Consider the following 19668-nt stretch of genomic DNA (forward strand, 5'->3'; position numbering starts at 1 on the left):
CCTTTCCAGTTCCGTGTGCAACACACAGCAGGGAGCCGTCATGGCAATGCCGATGGCTTGTCTCGTGTGCACTGTCTGGCGTCCCAAGCTGCCCAACCCCTGTGGGTTCTTCCAGAGGGGAAGGTCTCTGGGCTGTTCCCCAACCCACATGGTGAATCTCCGAGGCAAGAAAATCCGCCAATAAGCGCAGGACCCACCAAGATAGAGGAGGAATTTTGTCACAGTATAAAAGTCAAAGTTGCCATGGTAAAATGATACTAAATTCATGGGTCTCTGAAATGACGTTTTTAACATAGCGTGCCTGTGGGTTTAGGAGCATGTCTAGTGCAGAATTGCATATATATAGGATATAGATGTATTAAATAAAGGTAATCTGCATTAATTCACTATTGAGATTGATATTTTAATTGAACAAAAGTAAAGAAAATCAGCAACCTTAACTCCTTCAAAGACACTATAATAGGTTCTTTCATTGTGTGTTAATGCAACAGTGACCAATGTGACATTAGTACTATTCAATATATAATGCTGTATCACATACGGGAAAGTGAGTATACTTAATGCTGCTATTTCAGGAACACTGCAAATAAACGATGTAGTGTTTAAAAGATACCTTTTTTTAATACTCTTCAGTGCTCTCTTTGTATTGTTAGGCTATGTCTACACTACAGATCCTATACTGACATAGCTCCCTACTGCACTCACAAAAGGAATTTTTCTGCTGGTGTAGGAATACCCACTCCCAAAATGACTTTAGCTGTGCTGACAGAAACATGCTTCTGTCGGCGGAGCTGTGTTGATCGGGGTGTATTTTTCCCCCCTCACATTCCTGACTGACCTAGGTATGCCAATATAACTTTTTAAGTGTAGACCAAGCCACAGTTGACCATATTTAGTCCCGGTATAAGCAGGAGGAGCTCCCACAGAAGCCTCTGGACAAATTTAGAGGTGACAAATGTTAATATAAGTTAGATGGCTGCACACATTTGTCAGAAAAGGAAGTGTAAATGGGTGTAAGTTATATGCCAAAGACTGGAATGGGTATGTAGCACATAAATCAGCTTAACAAAAAGTTGTAAAATAAAGCAAAACCCGCATCTCTTTCCTCCTCCTTTCCAATACAATCTCTCCCATATTCTCCTTGTATGGTGTGTAGACTACACATGCTTATGTCTCCTTTTCTGACCACTTTATATATCTCTGTCATGTTATTTACACCACCATTTGAATTGCCACTGTATTTTGCCCAGTAAATTGTGAATTCATGTAATACAAGAGGCCTTTTTTCCTAGATGTCCTTCTACTCAGACTTTTATCTTACACTTGACATAAGATTCCCCCTTTCTCTTGGCTCCCAACCAGTTAAGCAACTTTACTCTATCAAGGAGAGAGGAAGATCAGGAAAGTTTATACCAAATAACTTTTCTTGTTGAGTTATGCATAACTGCCTGCTTTCAATTTCCAAACTCTCTCCAAAATCCTTTCAAGTGCCACAGCATTCAGCCTAAAGGAGGAGCACTAGAAAAGACTTTGGTCTGTATGACCTGCTGAGCAAAAAAAGCAAAAATAATTCTTAAGGACTGTTAAGCTTGACGTTAGACCAGGTGTATGAAACATGGAGCAGAAGTACTAACTAATCCCTAGTGAACAATGAGTTAACTCTACTTCAGTTTTCACCTTCACTTGCAAATGAAAAGGGTAGTAAAAGTGACTGAGAAGGGTAAGCTCCATACCCAGAATTAATAAGACTGGATTGAACCTCAAGCTGGGAAGTTTTTCTATATATTAAATAATTTAAATTTGTTGTGAACATTAACCCTTAAGGAGATGAGCTTGCTAATTACAACTGTTTCCCTCCCGCGCCCCCTTCCCCCTTTCTGTGGAATCATTCCGCTCTCTTACGAAATGATTGATCTTGTGATATAATAAAAAAAAATAGGAAAAGGAGGTAGCGGATATATCCTGTACTCTTTCAAAACAGCAACTGTAAAAAAATTGCTGTTGCTTAACTTAATTTCTTTACAGTTTTGTGTGTGTGCGGGGAAGAGGGAAAGTTTGAAGCCTGCACTGGTCCCTAAATAGAGCATTCCTCTTTCTTGTAGTGTCTACATTACCAATTTATGTCAGTATAATTGCATCGCTCATGGATGTGGATTTTCCACACCCGCGAGTGACGCAGTTATACTGACCTAATCCCCGGTGTAGACAGCGCTGTGTCAAGAGAGGGGCTTCTCCTGGCAACCTAGCCCGCTGCCTCTTGGGGAGGTGGAGTACCTATAACGATGGGAGAATCTCTCTCGTCAGTGTAGGTAGCATCTTCAGTAAGCACTAGAGCGGTGCAGCTGCAGCACTGTAAATGTAGACAAGCCCTCAGGTTTTTGGGAGCTTGTTGCATTCACGTACTCCATTACTTTTTGAATATATGCCAGTTGCATGAACAGCTTACACAATTTTAAGAAGAATTATCCAAATTGTGTTCCAATATGCACTAAGTGTAAAATATAGATAGATTAAATTAGATTCTTTCTCGGTGTTTTCTTCATTTATTCCATAATCCTGATCAGAAAACTGAAGGGGCTCTTCCTGGAATATAGCATATGCAAAAGATGTATTCTTACTATTCACCTGAAAATAATTATTAGAAGAGCTTATATATCCCTCTTGTGTTCATCCAGAGTAATTGAGAGGGATAGTTGTGGGGTTTAGTAATCTGTCAGGTTACCTGAGTAGTCCACCTGGTTCATTAAGCAGCCAAATGCAAATGGCTATATCCCACTGTGTGTTTTCTTGTACTATATTATTTTTATTTTGGGGGGCAAGGACATGTCATTTGTTGATCATTGGTTGCCTTCTTGAAAGCAAAGTGTGCAATTTATATTCCTATGTAAATGATTGATGAAGAACTGTAGAAATGGGGAAGACCTGGGTCATCTAGTGTGTCCCTTTGCCATTGCTGGATCCTGACAATGTGTTATTTTTAAAAAGATGCCTTGTCCAGTCCACTTTTAAAAGTCCCAAGCAATGGAGTTTACTAGGTTTCCTACTCAAGAAGTTTTGTCTTGCCCATTCATTCACAGTTTTTTATTTCTTTAATTTTCATCCCATTTCTCCTGGTTATGGTCTCTTGTACTACCCTAACTGAATATGAGGAGACAATTTTCCATACATCTTGACTGAAAAAGCAAACACAATATGAAAAAATGGAGTGTAATTCTTCAAAATGTGTCACACAATTGTTGACTTTTAATGCAATCTTATAATGCCCTTTTCACCTTAAAAATAAATAAATAAAAAGGGCTACCTGGTGTTTAGTGAGTGAAATAAAGAAGATTGTTTAAAACCCAGAATGATTGTGGAGGCGAGTAGTATGGGCAGCTGACCTCTTCATGAAAAAGCAATATCTTAGTACTGAATATGCTTTGTAGGGCCAGTCTACACTATAAAGGGTTGGCTGATGCTGCTAGACTGGTATAGGTAGACCAGCAGAGCCCCCTGGTGGAGCAGCAGCTTATACTAGTGAAAGGAGTGATTTTTGCCAGTATAGCGACATCAGTTTTGCTGGCATAGTTTGTCAGTCAGGAGTGTGTTTTTTTTTTTTTTTTTTTCTTCACACCCCTGACTGACACAGCCTAACAATGCTTTGCAGGATAGAGCAGCAGGCATTAATAGGCTGTGGCTGCAAGGAAAGTCATAGCTATTGTAGTACCATTATCTTCCCATAGTAATTACTGTTCTTATTAAAATGCAGATGGTCTTATTGTTGAAATATAGTAAAGGGCCAGCTAAATTAAGATTCCTGCTATTCCACAATACAGTGCTATAACAGCTCTAGTAACATGATATATTTTAATGCAGATCATGTTGCATTTTGGCAATTTATTACCTGCTAATAGAAAGCATTTGGCAAACAGCAAAGTAATTCATATTTTTGAAGGACATTTTAAAGCAGGTTTTTGGCTGACCATGAGGGATTACACTCATCGTGATGGAATTTTGCTGTTTGGATATAATGTGATAACTTTTCAATGACACATTTGATCAATTCCAAAATGTCAGGGAACATTTGTAGGTATCCATTAGCAGAACCCTATTGATTATGGTGAAAATTGAAAAAAAACTGAAAGGCGGGGGAGGGGGGAGATATGAAGAACACACAGATTTCTTTGCGTTTGGTGAACAGGCTCATTATGTTCAACACCTCTGTAATTATCTACAGATCAAAGAATCTACTGCTGGCAGCCTTGAACATATTCCAGTATAATAGTACTCCCAATGTCAATTTAAAATGTTGACACTCTGAAAGACACATCTTTGCAATTGGGGGGGAGGGAAAAGCAGGGGATGTGGGTTGCTTGTCTGAACTTGAAGTTATTCAGGAACAGCTATTCCTGAGTGGCTCCATGGGTGGAGACTCTTATTCTGGGATAAGAGGGCCTTATTTCTGTTTAGTTTAACTGAGGCTGGGTCTACACTACCCGCCTGAATCGGTGGGTAGAAATTGACCTCTCGGGGATCGATTTATCGTGTCCCATCGGGACGCGACAATCGATCCCCGAATCAACGCTCTTACTCCACCAGCGGAGGTGGGAGTAAGCGCCGTCGACGGGAAGCCGCAGAGGTCGATTTTGCCGCCGTCCCTACAGCGGGGTAAGTCGGCTGCGATACGTCGAATTCAGCTACGCTATTCGCATAGCTGAATTTGCGTATCTTAAATCGACCCCCCCCTGTAGTGTAGATGTAGCCCCAGTGATTTAAACTAAATAGGAACAAGACACTCTTATTCCAGAATATTCACACCTGTAGCTATTCAGGAATATCTGTTCCCGAATAACTCATTGTGTAGACAAGCCGTAAGAATAATGGGAAGGGTGGGGTTAGGTGGTTTTCTCTGCCCCAGTATGCTGTATGTAGGTTTTTTTTGTCTCTGTGTACAGACTCATCTGTTTTATCCATTTTTGTTTTTTCTTTCTCTTCTCTTGCCCAGAAACTCTTAATTAGCATTGTCTGGCTTATGTACTGTCAGCAGTGTGAAACTGATAGATGCTGCCATTAGGAAGTGCTAATGAGCAGTAGCTCAGCCTTGATATTGCTAATTGTAGACTTTGCAGGAATTTCATATGTGGGAGTTTGAGAAATTAAGAAAACATGGCATTCCCTTGAGCTCAATCCAAATTTAGGACTCTGCTAGTTCATTAGTGCTTTAGGGCGTGAGATCTTGATAGCCTCTCTTATACTGTACAGCTAAGGTAGTTTATTTTCCTTCTGGTAAGAGAAAGTGACAGACTGGCATCTATTCTGCTGTGCATCATCTGGTCTGATGATAACTGTCCTCTCTGCTGGCATAGGTAAGGCACAGTCAGTCACTTGGCAATTAAACATTTTTAAAATTTGTGATCAAATATTGTCACCAGATGTTGTCAAAACTAGTCTATGCACCAGTTCTGCGGAATAAGCACATGGGAAATTTGAACTATAAAAAGTAGCCATTTTTTTTAGTTATTACTGTACTATAAATTTAGATTATTTTTGTAAAAGTCAGAAACATATTGATTTTGTTTAAAAAACTGTTTTGGAAAGTAAAGTTTATGAAAATAAGGGGGTTGGACTGGAAACAGTTTTGACACTTTAACTTTATTGATCAGCAATTTTGACCAATTTTAACATCTTATAAAATGGGGGGAAAATGGGGATTCATGTGTGACAATCATGTTCATTGTCTGTGGTGAAATTCATTCCTTAATTGTGGAAGGCCAGCATCTGGCCAGTTCACTTGTAGGATTTAAGGAATGCATAGATAGACCTTTGTCCTTTTCCTCTTCACAGTAATTAATTTTTCCTTCGGAGAAAAATCTGTCTTTTGTACTCTATAATCTCAGCAGAGTATTTTGAAAACGAAAATTAACAGAGTGTTACATCAGAACATAAGAATGGCCATACTGGGTCAGACTAATGGTCCATCTAACCTAGTATCCTGCTTTCCGACAGTGGCGAATGCCAGGTGCTTCAGAGAGAATGTACAGAACAGATAATCATCAAGTGATCCATCCCATGTTGCCTATTCCCAGCTTCTGGAAAACGGAGGCAAGGGACACTTTAGAGCATGGTTTTGTATCCCTGTCTATCCTGGCTCATGGTCATTGATGGACCTATCCTCCATGAATTTATCTAGTTCTTTTTTTAAGCCTGTTATAGTCTTGGCCTTCATAATGACCTCTGGCAAAGAGTTCCACAGGCTGACTGTGCATTGTGTGAAGAAATACTTCCTTTTGTTTGTTTTAAACCTGCTGCCTATTCATTTCATTTGGTGATCCCTTAGTTCTTGTGTTATGAGATGGAGTAAATAAGACTTCCTTATTTACTTTCTCCACACTAGTTATGATTGTATAGACCTCTGTCATATCCCGCCCCTTAGTCGTTTCTTTTCCAAGCTGAAAAGTCCCAGTCTTATTAATCTTTCCTCATATGGTAGCTGTTCCATACCCCAATCATTTTTGTTGTCTTTTTCTGTACCCTTTCCAATTCCATGTCTTTTTTGAGATTGGACGATCAGATCTGCATGTGGTATTCAAGGTGGGGGCTTACTATGGATTTATAGAGAGGCACTATGATATTTTCTGTTTTCTTACCTATCCCTTTCCTAATGATTCCCAACATTCTGTTAGCTTTTTTGACTGCCATTGCACATTGAGTGGATGTTTTCAGAGAACTATCCACAATGACTCCAAGCTCTATTTCTTGAGTGGTAACAGCTAATTTAGACCTCATCATTTTATATGTAGAGTTGGGATTATGTTTTCCAATGTGCATTACTTTGCATTTATCAACATTGAATTTTATTGGCCATTTTGTTGCCCTGTCACCCAGTTTTGTGAGATCTCTTTGTAACTCTTCACAGTCTGCTTTTGACTTAATTATCTTAAGTAGTTCTGTATCATTTGCAAATGTTGCCACCTCACTGTTCACCCCTTTTTCCAGATCATTTATGAATATGTTGAATAGGACTGGTCCTGGTACAGACCCCTGGGGAAACCACTATTTACCTTTTTCCACTGTGAAAGCTGACCATTTATTACTACCCTTTGTTTCCAATTTTTTAACCAGTTACTGATCCATGTGAGGACCTTCCTTCTTATCCCAGGACAGCTTACTTTGCTTAAAAGCCTTTGGTGAGGGACCTAGTCAAAGACTTTCTGAAAGTCCAAGTGCACTCTATCCACCAGATCACCCTTGCCTACATGTTTGTTGACTCCCCTCAAAGAAGTCTAGTAGATTGGTGAGGCATGATTTTCTTTTACCCAAAAAAAAAAAAAAAAAAAAAATTAAATTAAATTAATGGAGATATCCTATCTCCTAGAACTGGAAGGGACCCTGAAAGGTGATTGAATCCAGCCCCCTGTCTTCACCAGCAGGACCAAGTACTGATTTTGCCCCAGATCCCTAAGTGGCCCCCCTCAAGGACTGAACACTCAACCCTGGGTTTAGCAGGCCAGTGCTCAAACCACTGAGCTATCCCTCCCCCCTGTAGCCTTTGACCAAAAACATGTTGACTCTTCCTCAACACATTGTGTTCATCTAGGTGTCTGATAATTCTGTTCTTTACTACAGTTTTAACCTATTTGCCTGGAACTGAAGCTAGGCTTACCAGCCTGTAATTGCTGGATCGCTTCTGGAGCCTTTTTAAAAAATTGGCATCACATTAGCTATTCTCCAGTCATCTGGTACAGAAGCTGATTTAAATGATAGGTTACACACTCGTTAGTAGTTCTGCAGTTTTTCATTTGAGTTCCTTCAGAACTCTTTGGTGAATACCATCTGGTCCTGGTGACTTATTACTGTTTAGTTTATCAGTTTGTTCCAAAACCTCCTCTGATGATGCCTCAATCTGGGACACTTCCTCAGATTTGTCACCTAAAAAGAGTGGCCCAAGTTTGGGAATCTCCCTCACATCCTCAGCCATGAAGACCAATGCAAAGAATTCATTTAGTTTCTCTGCAATGGCCTTATCTTCCTTGGAGAGTGCTCCTTTAGCATCTCGATCATCCAGTGGCCTCACTGGTTGTTTAGCACGCTTCCTGCTTCTGATGTACTTATTATTATTTTTTTTTTGCTCTTCGTTTTGAGCCTTTGGTTAGCTGATCTTCGAATTCTTTTTTGGCCTCCCTAATTATATTTTTACACTTCACTTGCCAGAGTTTTTGCTCCTTTCTATTTTCCTTAGTAGAATTTAATTTCCACTTCTTAAACCTTTCCTCACAGGTCACATTTTCTAAACCATTTATTATTTTTGTTGCTCTCCTCCGGATTCTCTCTCCAACTTGTCCACATCTTTCCTACTCAACACAGTACTCTAGCTGAGGCCTCCCCAATGTCAAGTATACTGGGACAATTACCTCTTGTGTCGTACATACAACATTCCTATTAATACACCCCAGAGTTGAAAAGGATTTTTTTGGCCTTTACTCTGTACCTAGAGTTGAAGAGTTCATCCTGGGCCACTCCTGCGAAGTGCTTAGCACCCTCAACTAACATTTAATTTATTATTGTTAATTTATTACTTATATTGAAGTAGCACTTAGAGGCTCTCATGCGGATCAGAGTAACATTCTGTTATGTGCCGTACAAATGCAGAGTTAAGAAGTGTCTTCCGCTTAGGAAGGAAAAACTGCACAACTACAAAATGGAGAATAACTGGCTAGGTTGTACCGCTGAAAAGAATCTGGGTTATAGTGGCTCACAAACTGCAAGTGAGTCAACAATGTGATGCATTTGCAAAAAAGACTAATATTCTGGGGTGTATTAATAGGACTGTTATATGTACAACAGAAGAGGTAATTGTCGTGCTCTACTGACCCTTGGGGGGGTCTCAGCTGGAGTATGGTGTTCAATAGGAAAGATGTGGACAAGTTGGTGAGAGAGTCCAGAGGAGAGCAACAATATGATAAAAGATTTAGAAAATTTGACTTATGAGGAAAGGCTTAAAACAAACAAACAAACAAAAAAACAAAAACAAAAAAAAACTGGGCATGTTCAGTATTTTGCGAACAAGATGGCAGGACCTGATAGCAGTCTTCAAATATGTTAAGAGCTGTTATGAAGAGGACTGTAGTCAATTGTTCTCCACGTCCACTGAAGGTAGGACAAGAAATAATGGGAGATTTAGGTTGGAGATCAGGAAAATCTTTCTAACTATAAGGACAGTTAAGACTGGAATAGACTTCCAAGGAGTGCTGTGGAGTTCCTGTCATTGGAGGTTTTTAACAGCAGGTTGGACAAAAACCCATCAGGGATGATCTAGGTTTACTCAGTCCTGCCTCAGTGCAGGGGGCTGGATTTGATGATTTCTTGAAGTCCCTTCCAGCCTACATTTCTGTGATTTTTGTGATTCACTGAATAGTTAATCTGGGTGATAAGTACCCAGGTCTGAGCACCTGGGGTAGTCTAGTCCAGGTGTGAGTGTCCCCAATGCAAAGTCATATCTACATTATGGTGTCCTCACTATTTCTTTACTTGCTTATTTGTGTTTGGGGTCATATCCCATGGTTCTGTGTGCTGAGATGCTCTGATCCTTTCCCAGGCAATTGTGGGAGTACTTGTCTGTTCTTCAGGGAGAAGTGTGGGAAAGCATTAGAGGACTATCAGCTCTTGAGTGATTTAGCCTACATCCACGCTGCAAAATGGGTGTTTTCCAGCCCGAGTTTAAGCGGAGACCAGATTCTAACCCCTACCCCCAGCTGGTCTGCTAGCTCAGGCTCAAAGCACCTCCAAATCTGGGTTAAAGGTTTTAGCATGTGGACAATGGTTTTTTTTTTTTTAGCATGCGGACAATGGGGGGTTGTTTGTGCTAAAATCTTGGTAAGAGTCCGCATTAACTCTACTGCTGACATTTTCTTTGTGGCAGCACCTGTCTCTAAGGGCTTGTCTATACTTACCGCGCTGGTTCGGCGGCAGGCAATCGAACTTCTGGGTTCGATTTATCGCGTCTAGTCTGGACGCAATAAATCGAACTCAGAAGTGCTCCCCGTCGACTCCGGTAATCCTGCTCGCCGCGAGGAGTACGCGGAGTCGACGGGGGAGCCTGCCTGCCGCGTCTGGACGGCGGTAAGTTCGAACTAAGGTATGTCGACTTCAGCTACGTTATTCACGTAGCTGAAGTTGCGTACCTTAGTTCGATTTGGGGGTTTAGTGTAGACCAAGCCTAAGAGTTAATAATCTAATTATTAGATTGGGGGGGGATAGCTCAGTGGTTTGAGCTGTTGGCCTGCTAAACCCAGGGTTGTGAGTTCAGTCCTTGAGGGGGCCACTTAGGGATCTGGGGCAAAAATCAGTACTTGGTTCTGCTAGTGAAGGCAGGGGGCTGGACTCAATGACCTTTCAGGGTTCCTTCCAGTTCTATGAGATAGGTATATCTCCATATAGTGGAGAGAGAATTCTCTTTCTCATATGTATAAAATAAAGAAAACAAAAAAAATTCAAAAAAGTTTTAAGCTAATCTTGTGGCAACATTTCAACCCCTATTTTGCTTATGTGATGTTTAGGGCCCAATTTTGCAGTGTGATCTGTATGGGTGAACTCCTGCTCATGTTTGAAGTAGGGTTACTTCCTATCCAGCTATGTGGATCAAATTGCAGGATCAGAGCCTTAAATTGTAAACTCTTAGACCTGGTGTTACCTCATGTCTGTAAAGCATCTAGCATGCTTCATGTGTGTTATATAAATAATAATAATTATAAAACAGTTTACAGAACCTGTGTTTTATTCTTTTATGCTGTAACATTGTTTATTTAAATGTATAACTATTGTGTGTGTGTATGTATATGTATGTGTGTGCGTGTGTATATATATATATATATATATATATATATATATATACACACACACATACATATACATACACACATATACATACACACCCAGGAAGAAAAGTAGTTAGATGTTTGTTTTCTTGTAGCTAACAGAAGATGAAATAGCAACCATTCTTAAATCCACACTTAAAGGACTTGAATATTTGCACTTCATGAGAAAAATACACAGAGATATAAAGGCTGGAAACATCCTCCTTAACACAGAAGGACATGCAAAATTAGCTGATTTTGGAGTGGCTGGCCAATTAACAGTAAGTATATGAAAAGGTCAGAACCTTTTTTAGATTGTTATAATGCTCGTAACCATTCATTTAAAAAAAAAAAAAAGTGCATGGGGGATGATTTCCTTTCATCATTTTCCATGGCCAGGAGTGACTGGTGATGGTGGGAAAGAGAGCACTTTTCTTCCCATGGTGATTATTTTGTTGCTCTCTAACTTTATTGAGCTTACTTAACTTGATTAAAAACCCCATAATACCATCAACTTTAATTCCTTTAATTTGATTTTAGCAGGTTGAATTATATAGCCTAGTCAAGACCTTCGGAAGACTGTACTGCTTCTGTGTAGTTGTCTTGAAAATACATGGAATACTTTAGTATTGTCAGTCTGGTACCAGGGCTTGGGAACAGCTTGTATGTGCCCATATGCCGTACCATAACTCTCTGAAGTTACTGTCTTGTTCTTTAGAAGTTCAACTTAGTTTAAAAAGTGAGTCCCTAGCTGTTGTGGTTGCAAAGAAAATCTCAGATATATTAATTGCATGTAAGTGATGCAGAGATGTCAATATGAATGTGGAAAGAGCCTGGAACAACAGCTCTCAAAGTGAGGTATTAACAATAATTTAAATGTCAACATTGTTAATGATTTCATTGCTCCTGTAAAAAAGAAGAGGGAGGACCACAGTACTGCACAGCTTATTGTGAGAGACTTCTCATTTTGGTGCCACAAGTAGGTGGCCTTCGGGAAAGTTACCACTGTTTTCACCCCCTTGACTGATGCCCTAGGTCAGTGGTTCTTAACCAGGGTGATATGTGTACCCCTGGGGGTACACAGAGGTCTTCCAGGGGAGGGATAGCTCAGTGGTTTGTGCATTGGCCTGCTAAACCCAGGGTTGTGAGTTCAATCCTTGAGGGGGCCACTTAGGGATCTGGGGCAAAATCAGTACTTGGTCCTGCTAGTGAAGGCAGGGGGCTGGACTTGATGACCTTCAAGGTCCCTTCCAGTTCTAGGAGATGGGATATCTCCATTAATTAATTAATTAATCTAGATGTTTGCCTAGTTTTACAACAGGCTACATAAAAAGCACTAGCAAAATCAGTACAAACTAAAATTTCATACAAACAAAATTAAAAAGTAAGCAATTTTTCAGTAATAGTGTGCTGTGACATTTTGGATTTTTTTTGTCTGATTTTTGTAATCAAGTAGTTTTTAAGTGAGGTGAAACTTGGGGGTACACAAGACAAATCAGAGTCCTGAAAGGGGTATAGTAGTCTGAAAAGGTTTTGAGCCAGTTCCCTAGGTAGACTAGCAGAGCTCATGTGCATATTGAAGACCCACGAAAGGGAAGCCAAGCTTATTGAGCCCAGGGGAGCTCAGAGAGCATGTGATCATATTTTGAATATCTCCACACCTACAGTGAGCACAATCTCATCCTGGTGATTTATGTGGGCAGAGCTTGGAAAAATACCACTTTCTATTTAATCCAATTTGACCCTTTTCTGGCACCATTAAGGTGCAAGTGTTCCAAAACCTGGAAAAGTGGCTGGCTAACTTATTAGTCATATGGATTTATGGGCACTGCTACATTTCAAAAGAGCTTGATCCTTTGTTATGGCAGTAGGATCATAAATGTTTGCATTTTTTGTGTGTGACATAACAGGAATAACTTTACATTATCATTGTAACAGCGTCTGTTGAACATTATGAACTCAACTAAATACATGAAGTGATCCCTCTAAAAAAATCTTAGAAATGAAGCAGTTGGGAGTACATATCAATAACTTAAGAGTAAAAACCTTTATAAGAACATTGTAGTTAGCAATCCTAGCTAATAACAATCCTTATTTTATAGAAGTAAATATGCACATAAATAAAAATCCTAGAAATGTAGGGTTAAGATTAGATTTTCAAGAAATTCAAACATCTGAGAGTTTGGAAATTCAATTAAGGTACCCACACTATCTTAATTCTGCCTGTAAGGTGATCAACAGAGGTGCGTGGGGTAGCCCATAGTTTTGTCCCTTCCCACCTAAAATCCATTGGTCTTGGTAGATACACCCTCTTTCCTTCTTCCTGGGCTCTGTGTTGGAGACTTGGAGAGCAAACAACCCTTACACTTGATTTTTCTTATGCAACCAGGCCTGTCTCTGAAGCTGCTGGTGAGCTATCATTAGCTTGGCAGCTCCTGAAGCCCCATTCCGGTATCACTATTTAAAAATGCTGATATAGTTTAAAAATGAGTTTAAATCAACTAGACTTTGTCCTGTTGATGACATGAGTCCAGTAAACTTTGTGGCAAAAAATTGGAAAGAAGAAGAGGAATAAAATAAAGTGGTAAAAAACCTTAGACTGATTGGACTCCAGGGAAGTTCTTTATTTTAAGAGCAAAAAATCAAGAAATCCCTTGTTTTATTTACTTCAGGTTTGAAAGGAAAACTCTTCCTCAGTCACAGACATCTACCAGTTTTGAGGGTATTTGTTATTTGTAGATTTAGAAGGGGTTGGGGAGGGCGATGTAGTGCTTACAATGGAATCTCAGTTCTAACCTTAAATATGAAACAAATGTAATAGGAATCTATGCAGACAAATGTCCAAATTTTAATTGCACAAATGATGTAATTACAGGATACAATGGCAAAACGAAATACTGTTATAGGTACTCCATTTTGGATGGCTCCTGAGGTAATACAAGAGATTGGTTATAACTGTGTGGCAGATATTTGGTCCCTTGGTATCACTTCAATAGAAATGGCCGAAGGAAAACCTCCATATGCTGATATACATCCAATGAGAGTAAGTAAAATGTGATTTTTTTTAAAATGAGTTATTGACCATGGTATGTTGTTTTCACAGCTAGCTGTAGAGTTATGGCATAGAGAAATGTGGGCAAAATCCTGGAATCCTTAATCAGGTCTCACTCACTGCTTGACTTCTATCTCCCCAATACTTAAAAGGTACTGTTACTACAGTTCGTACCTTGCAAACATTGAATTGATTTTCACAATCCCCTTATAAGAAAGTACTGTTATCTCCATTTTACAGATAGATAACTAAGGCACAGAGAGATTAAGTGACTTCCCCAAGGTAACAAAAGAAGCCTGTTTGAAGTTGAACCCAGATCTCCTGAGTTCAGTCCACTGTTCTAACCACGTGACCATCCTTCCTTCCTTCAAAGGGTGTTTTGATTAATAATAGCCAAGAACGGAATTCAGGATTTGACCCATTGGTTGTTATTGCCAGTGTTCATAATTCCAAACCAGTTTTTATGTGTTACTAAACATAAAGTAAGTTAGCAGTGTATTTCTGCATTAGCTTAGATTAAAAATAAATAAATAAATAGAATGTATGATCTAAGAGTGATGATAATTGAAAAATATTGCTTTTTGAGAAGTTCATGGACTGGTGTTATCCAGGGACTTTACTGCTACCAGTTGGATATACTTTTGTTTATTGAAATGCACTATAAATAATAGTTATGCCTTTCTAATAAGTATGATTATAATAAAAACAGTTATTTTCATGTGCCATTTATAATTAGAACCCATTCTGGATTAACAAGACATTATATGCTGTTAAAGGCAGTATGTTTCCCAGTATGTTTGGGAATATTTAAGCATGACACACATACTTGCTTATCATATTGTTTAATCTTTTTTTGTCAGTATCTCATGAGTCAGCATTTTAATATAAATACAGGGAACCACAGTGGTTGAGTAAAAAGGTGCTGTTTTCACACAGTGACTTTAACTTGAATACATTCAAAAGTATTTAGTAGATTTATGGTTTTTAAAAAAAGCAGGAATGATCTCTAAGGTTGCAAAAAGTTTTGTTAGTGAGTAGTTAAAGCAAAACTACTGTTTTGTGGTCTTGAAACATTGTAGCATTTAAAGAAACACCTAATAAAACTTTTGGCAAAGCCATTGTTCTTGGCTATTTTGAAATTAAAGAATGACTAGAAATAATTCAAATTGAGACGAACAAGACATATCATTCAAGCTCGCTCTTTTTTAATGAGTGGCTTAATTAATGAAGATTTAACATTTTAAACTGTTCTGAAGAACTGTATTGATTACAGATTAATTATAGTTGATTGTATTGGGGTTTTTTAGTTGTACTCGGAAACATTAATGAAATCATCTTCATTACATCTGGGATCACTTTAACATAATTGCATGTAGTTGCACTAGGTAATGAAAGGTAAGGACTAAATTATCAGAGAGGATTTTATCAGTATGACAATAGCTGCTTATAAACCAAAGGTCACTGTTTGAATTTGAAAGTTTGTGAGTCTTTTTAATTCTTGTAATCAAATGAATGATATCAAAGGCCAAAGTAATTTAACATAACAATTCTGGATTACACAGAACACATGTTCTTGTTAATAAATTGTGTTATGGTCTTTAAGGACTTGTATGCTGTTAGTACTCTTTTGTATATTTGATACCCACAGGTTTTCTTAATTTTTATTAGTGAGCTGTTACAGTGGTTAACAAGAAATACACAGATTTAAGTTGCAATAGTTTTCCCAGAGTTATATGATCTAACTTCACAGGATCCTTGGACATATGTAGATGCTTTTCTATTTTGTTTTAGTTATGACATACAATTGATATAGGCAAGCATGAAAGCTTGGGCAAATTTTCATTGCTTTTTCTGGATCTTGCTTGAGTTCTGTGGTATTTATGTAAAGTACAATTTTGTTACTTGGGAATGCATGTTATATGCGCTATTTTGCTGTAGGCCGGTTGGCATTGCCACAAAGGTAATACACTGCCGGTAGGCCATTTCCTTGTCGACTGCATTTACAGTTTAATAGAAATATTACATGACTTTTTTAAACAAGTGTTTTGGCAGGGAGGAAATAGCAGATTCCATGCAAACAAGCATCGCTTCCTCCATTTAACCACACTCTAGCTACTCCAAAGAATTGTACTAAGTTTCAGTTTGGGAAGGATGAGAAGGGAGGAAAAAGGCATTTCAGGTTGAAGAATAGCAATGATTTCTTCTTGTAAAGTATTTAAACTTGTGGTTAAGTATTTGTGACTACATAAAGGTGATGAGTGCCATTTCATCTGGTTGTGTTGTAGATCTGAGGCTGTTACCGCCTGGGACCACCATGTTTGGCTTATGCTGGAAAGGCCATGACCATAAGCCAACCCAATAGTCTAATAGTAGCACTTTTTTCATACATGTAAGTGGCCTGCGTTGCCTCATCCATCTAGTGTATAACTTCATTCATGCTGCTGGTAGCATTAAATAAAGACATACACCTCTACCTCGATATATCGCTGTCCACGGGAGCCAAAAAATCTTACCGCGTTATAGGTGAAACCACGTTATACTGAACTTGCTTTGATCCACCGGAGTGCGCAGCCCCGCCCCCCCGGAGCACTGCTTTACTGCGTTATATCCAAATTCTTGTTATATCGGGTTGCGTTATATCGAGGTAGCGGTGTACATCAGAAAGCAACATCTGTTCTTCAGAATACCACCTCTTTGACGAAGGACGTCTTAAAAGGGAGAAATCTTGTGGGCATCAGGACTACTCTAGAACATGGAAAGACAGCCCCTAGAAATAGCAGTGAGTGATATTTGTGGTATGGATACCGTCATATTTGTTTGCATCCTGTTACTATCTGTATTTAAATGAAACCATCAGCTACTTTAGTCACTCTTTTCCTCCCTAATCAACAGCTACCTTTATTATTTCCATTCATTTCTACCATCTTCTTCTTTTGTAATGCAAACAAAAGGTTGGCACTGACCATATTCTTTTTTGTTATACTAGCTCTAGTCTAGACCCTGTCATCAGTGAAAATTCAAATTACCAGTTTGGTAATTGGAAGCTTCTGTAATACTCTAGCAATATTTGCCTTTCTGGTTATCAAGGTGTGCCCTCCAAAATCCTTGCTTACAGAATCTTCTTTAACAAGCAAAGAAAGTAAATTGTATTAAACTTTGAAATGGAATCTTTCCCAACCTGCTCTACATACATAGTCCACATGCTATTTACAGTCCAAATTCATTCCCTTCCTGGTGTTTGGCTTTGTTAACAAACAAATCTGCAACAAAATATCATAAAGTTCATTTATACCTCTCCAAGTTTGACTGTTCCTAGGGTTCCTCCCTGAGAACTGGTCAGTCCACAATCTAGATATTTATTCTTTCTCTCCTGCAAGAGTGCCACTCCCACCTCCCTTATAGCTGTATAAAGTCATGAGATCACAATACTGTAGTCCTTTCTGGCCTTGGAATCTGTGAATCTATGGCATTATAAGTATGGACTGCAGTGGGAATTAGTGCCAGATAAACTGGGTAAGTATGGCTTTAGGCACTATTCGCTAAAGAAGACCTCTGTCCCAAACAATGGGGAAATAGTTTTCTCTAAATTAAAATCTCCTGTAAATATATACCAAAAGACTGAAAAATCCACTTTTGCTGATCCCATCACTCTTATTATATGAATAATTCTAATTGAATAATCTAGTTCATTTCCTGTCTCCAACAGGTGGAATAGTTCTGTCAGTTTCAATAAAGCATTTTGCAGTTTTTTCTTTTGCGATTTGGTTTTAATTCCTAGAAGATAGTTATGAAGGCCTTCTTTACACAGACTATAGGAATTTATAACCATCTTTTATTATTTGTTTACGGTAGTGCCCACAATGTGCTAATCAATGTATAAACTAGGTAAGGCATGGTTCCTATCTCTAGGAGAAGGAATGCAAGAATAGATTGTAATTTAAGGTCTCTTCTGTCTTGGGGTAGAAGCTACCTAATATTTGTACCTGAAACATGTGCTGTGTGCATTTTGATAAACACAGTTACGTAACAACAATATACATTAAGAAATAAGATTATAAAGTTGCCCTTTAAAGATCATTGTCGAAATTAATTTTGATTATAAGTTCATACTTAATTTATTCTTTTTTTTTTCTATTTCCAAGAGGATGGCAGTGTGGCTTGATGAGACTGAATAAGTAGGGCTTTTCAGGATGATGACGATGAATATTATTTAATACTTATATTGCAGATGCTATGGAATGTAGCTCCCTTCTTCATCTTCGTTTCCTTTATTCAGCTTTTTCTGGTGAGGGTCGCGGTGGCAGCATGGAGAATAGGGAGGACCTGAACTCCCTTTCCTCCACAACAGGTTCCAGCTCCTCCTGAGGGATTTCCCAGCATTCCAAGGCCAGCCAGGAGAGATAATCCTTCCAGCATGCCCTTAGGGCCTCCTGTCTGTAGGACATGCCCAGTGGAGTTCCAAGGGAAGCCTCCCAGGGGGCATCCTTATCAGGTGCCCAAACCACCTTAGCTGGCTCCTCTCGATCTGGAGGAGTAGTGGCTCTAGTCTTAGGCTCTCCTGAATAGCTAAGCCCCTCACCCTCTCTTGGAGAGTAAGCCCAGCCACCCTGCAGAGAAACCTCATATCTGCCACTTGTACCCGTGATCTCATCCTTTTGGTCATTATCCAAAGTTCATGACCATAGGTGAGGATGGGGATGTAGATTGACCTGTAAACTGAGAACTTTGTCTGAGAACTCAGCTCCCTCTTCAAAACAATGGATCAGTACAGTGCCCACATCACTGCTGTCACCGCACCAATTCGCCAGTCAATGTCACGCTCCTGCTTACCATCACTCGTGAACAAGACCCCTAGATACCTGAACTCTTCCACTGAGGGCAGTTGCTCCCCCTTCACCTGGAGAGAACAGTCCACTTTCTTCCGGGAGAGGACCATGACCTCCAATTTGGAGGTGCTGATTCTCATCCCAACCACTTCACACTCAGCAGTGAAACATTCAGCTCGATATTCTGTCCATGAAAATCATGAATAGAAGTGGGGACAAGACGCACCCTTGGTGGACTCCAACACCCACTTTGAACTAACTTGACTTAATGCCAAGAATACAAACACAACTATCACTCTGAGTATAGAGGGACTGGATAGCATGAAAAAGCGACACTGGTATCTCATACTCCCATGGCACTTTCCACACCTCAGGGAATGTGGTCATATGCCTTCTCCAAAACAAAGGTAGACTGGATTAGCAAAGTCCCACGATGCCTTGAATATCTGTGAGAGAGTAAAGAGCTAGTCTGTTGTTCCATGGCCGGGACAGAATCTGCATTGTTCCTCCTGAATCTGAGGTTCAGGAGTAACCTCCTCTTTATCACCCTGGCATAGGTTTTGCCAGGGAGTCTGAGGAATGTGATCCCTCTATAGTTGGAGCACACCTTCTGGTCTCCTTTCTTAAAGATTGGGACCATTACCCTGGTTTGCTATTCCAGAGGTACTGCGCCAGCCTTCCACGTGTCAGTGAAGAGGCATATTAACCACAACACCCCAACGTTGTCCCATGATTTCAACATCTCCAGATGAATCTCATCCATCCCTGCTACCTTACCACTACGGAGGCACTTTAACACTGTAGTGACCTCAACAACAGAAATAGGTCTGATCTCACTGGAGGTTTCCAGCACTGCCTCTTGAAGGGAGGGCATGGCCACTGGGTTGAGAAGTTCCTCAGAGTGCTCCTTCCACCTCTCAACAATCTCCTCAGTCAAGGTCAGCATTTCACCACCCAT

The 19668-nt window shown here is 39.6% G+C and overlaps 1 protein-coding gene across 1 annotated transcript in view; it reads left to right on the plus strand.

The window, feature by feature from the left end:
- Positions 1 to 19668, plus strand: part of STK3 (serine/threonine kinase 3) — a 298009-nt gene that overhangs the window by 56846 nt on the left and 221495 nt on the right. Inside the window, exons 5-6 of the mRNA XM_054019296.1 lie at positions 10949 to 11113; positions 13708 to 13875. Of these exons, the coding sequence (XP_053875271.1) occupies positions 10949 to 11113; positions 13708 to 13875 (333 nt within the window). The remainder of the gene's footprint in view (positions 1 to 10948; positions 11114 to 13707; positions 13876 to 19668) is intronic.

The sequence above is a fragment of the Malaclemys terrapin genome, chromosome 2 (genome assembly GCF_027887155.1).
Source record: "Malaclemys terrapin pileata isolate rMalTer1 chromosome 2, rMalTer1.hap1, whole genome shotgun sequence".
NCBI classification, from domain to species: Eukaryota; Metazoa; Chordata; order Testudines; family Emydidae; genus Malaclemys; species Malaclemys terrapin.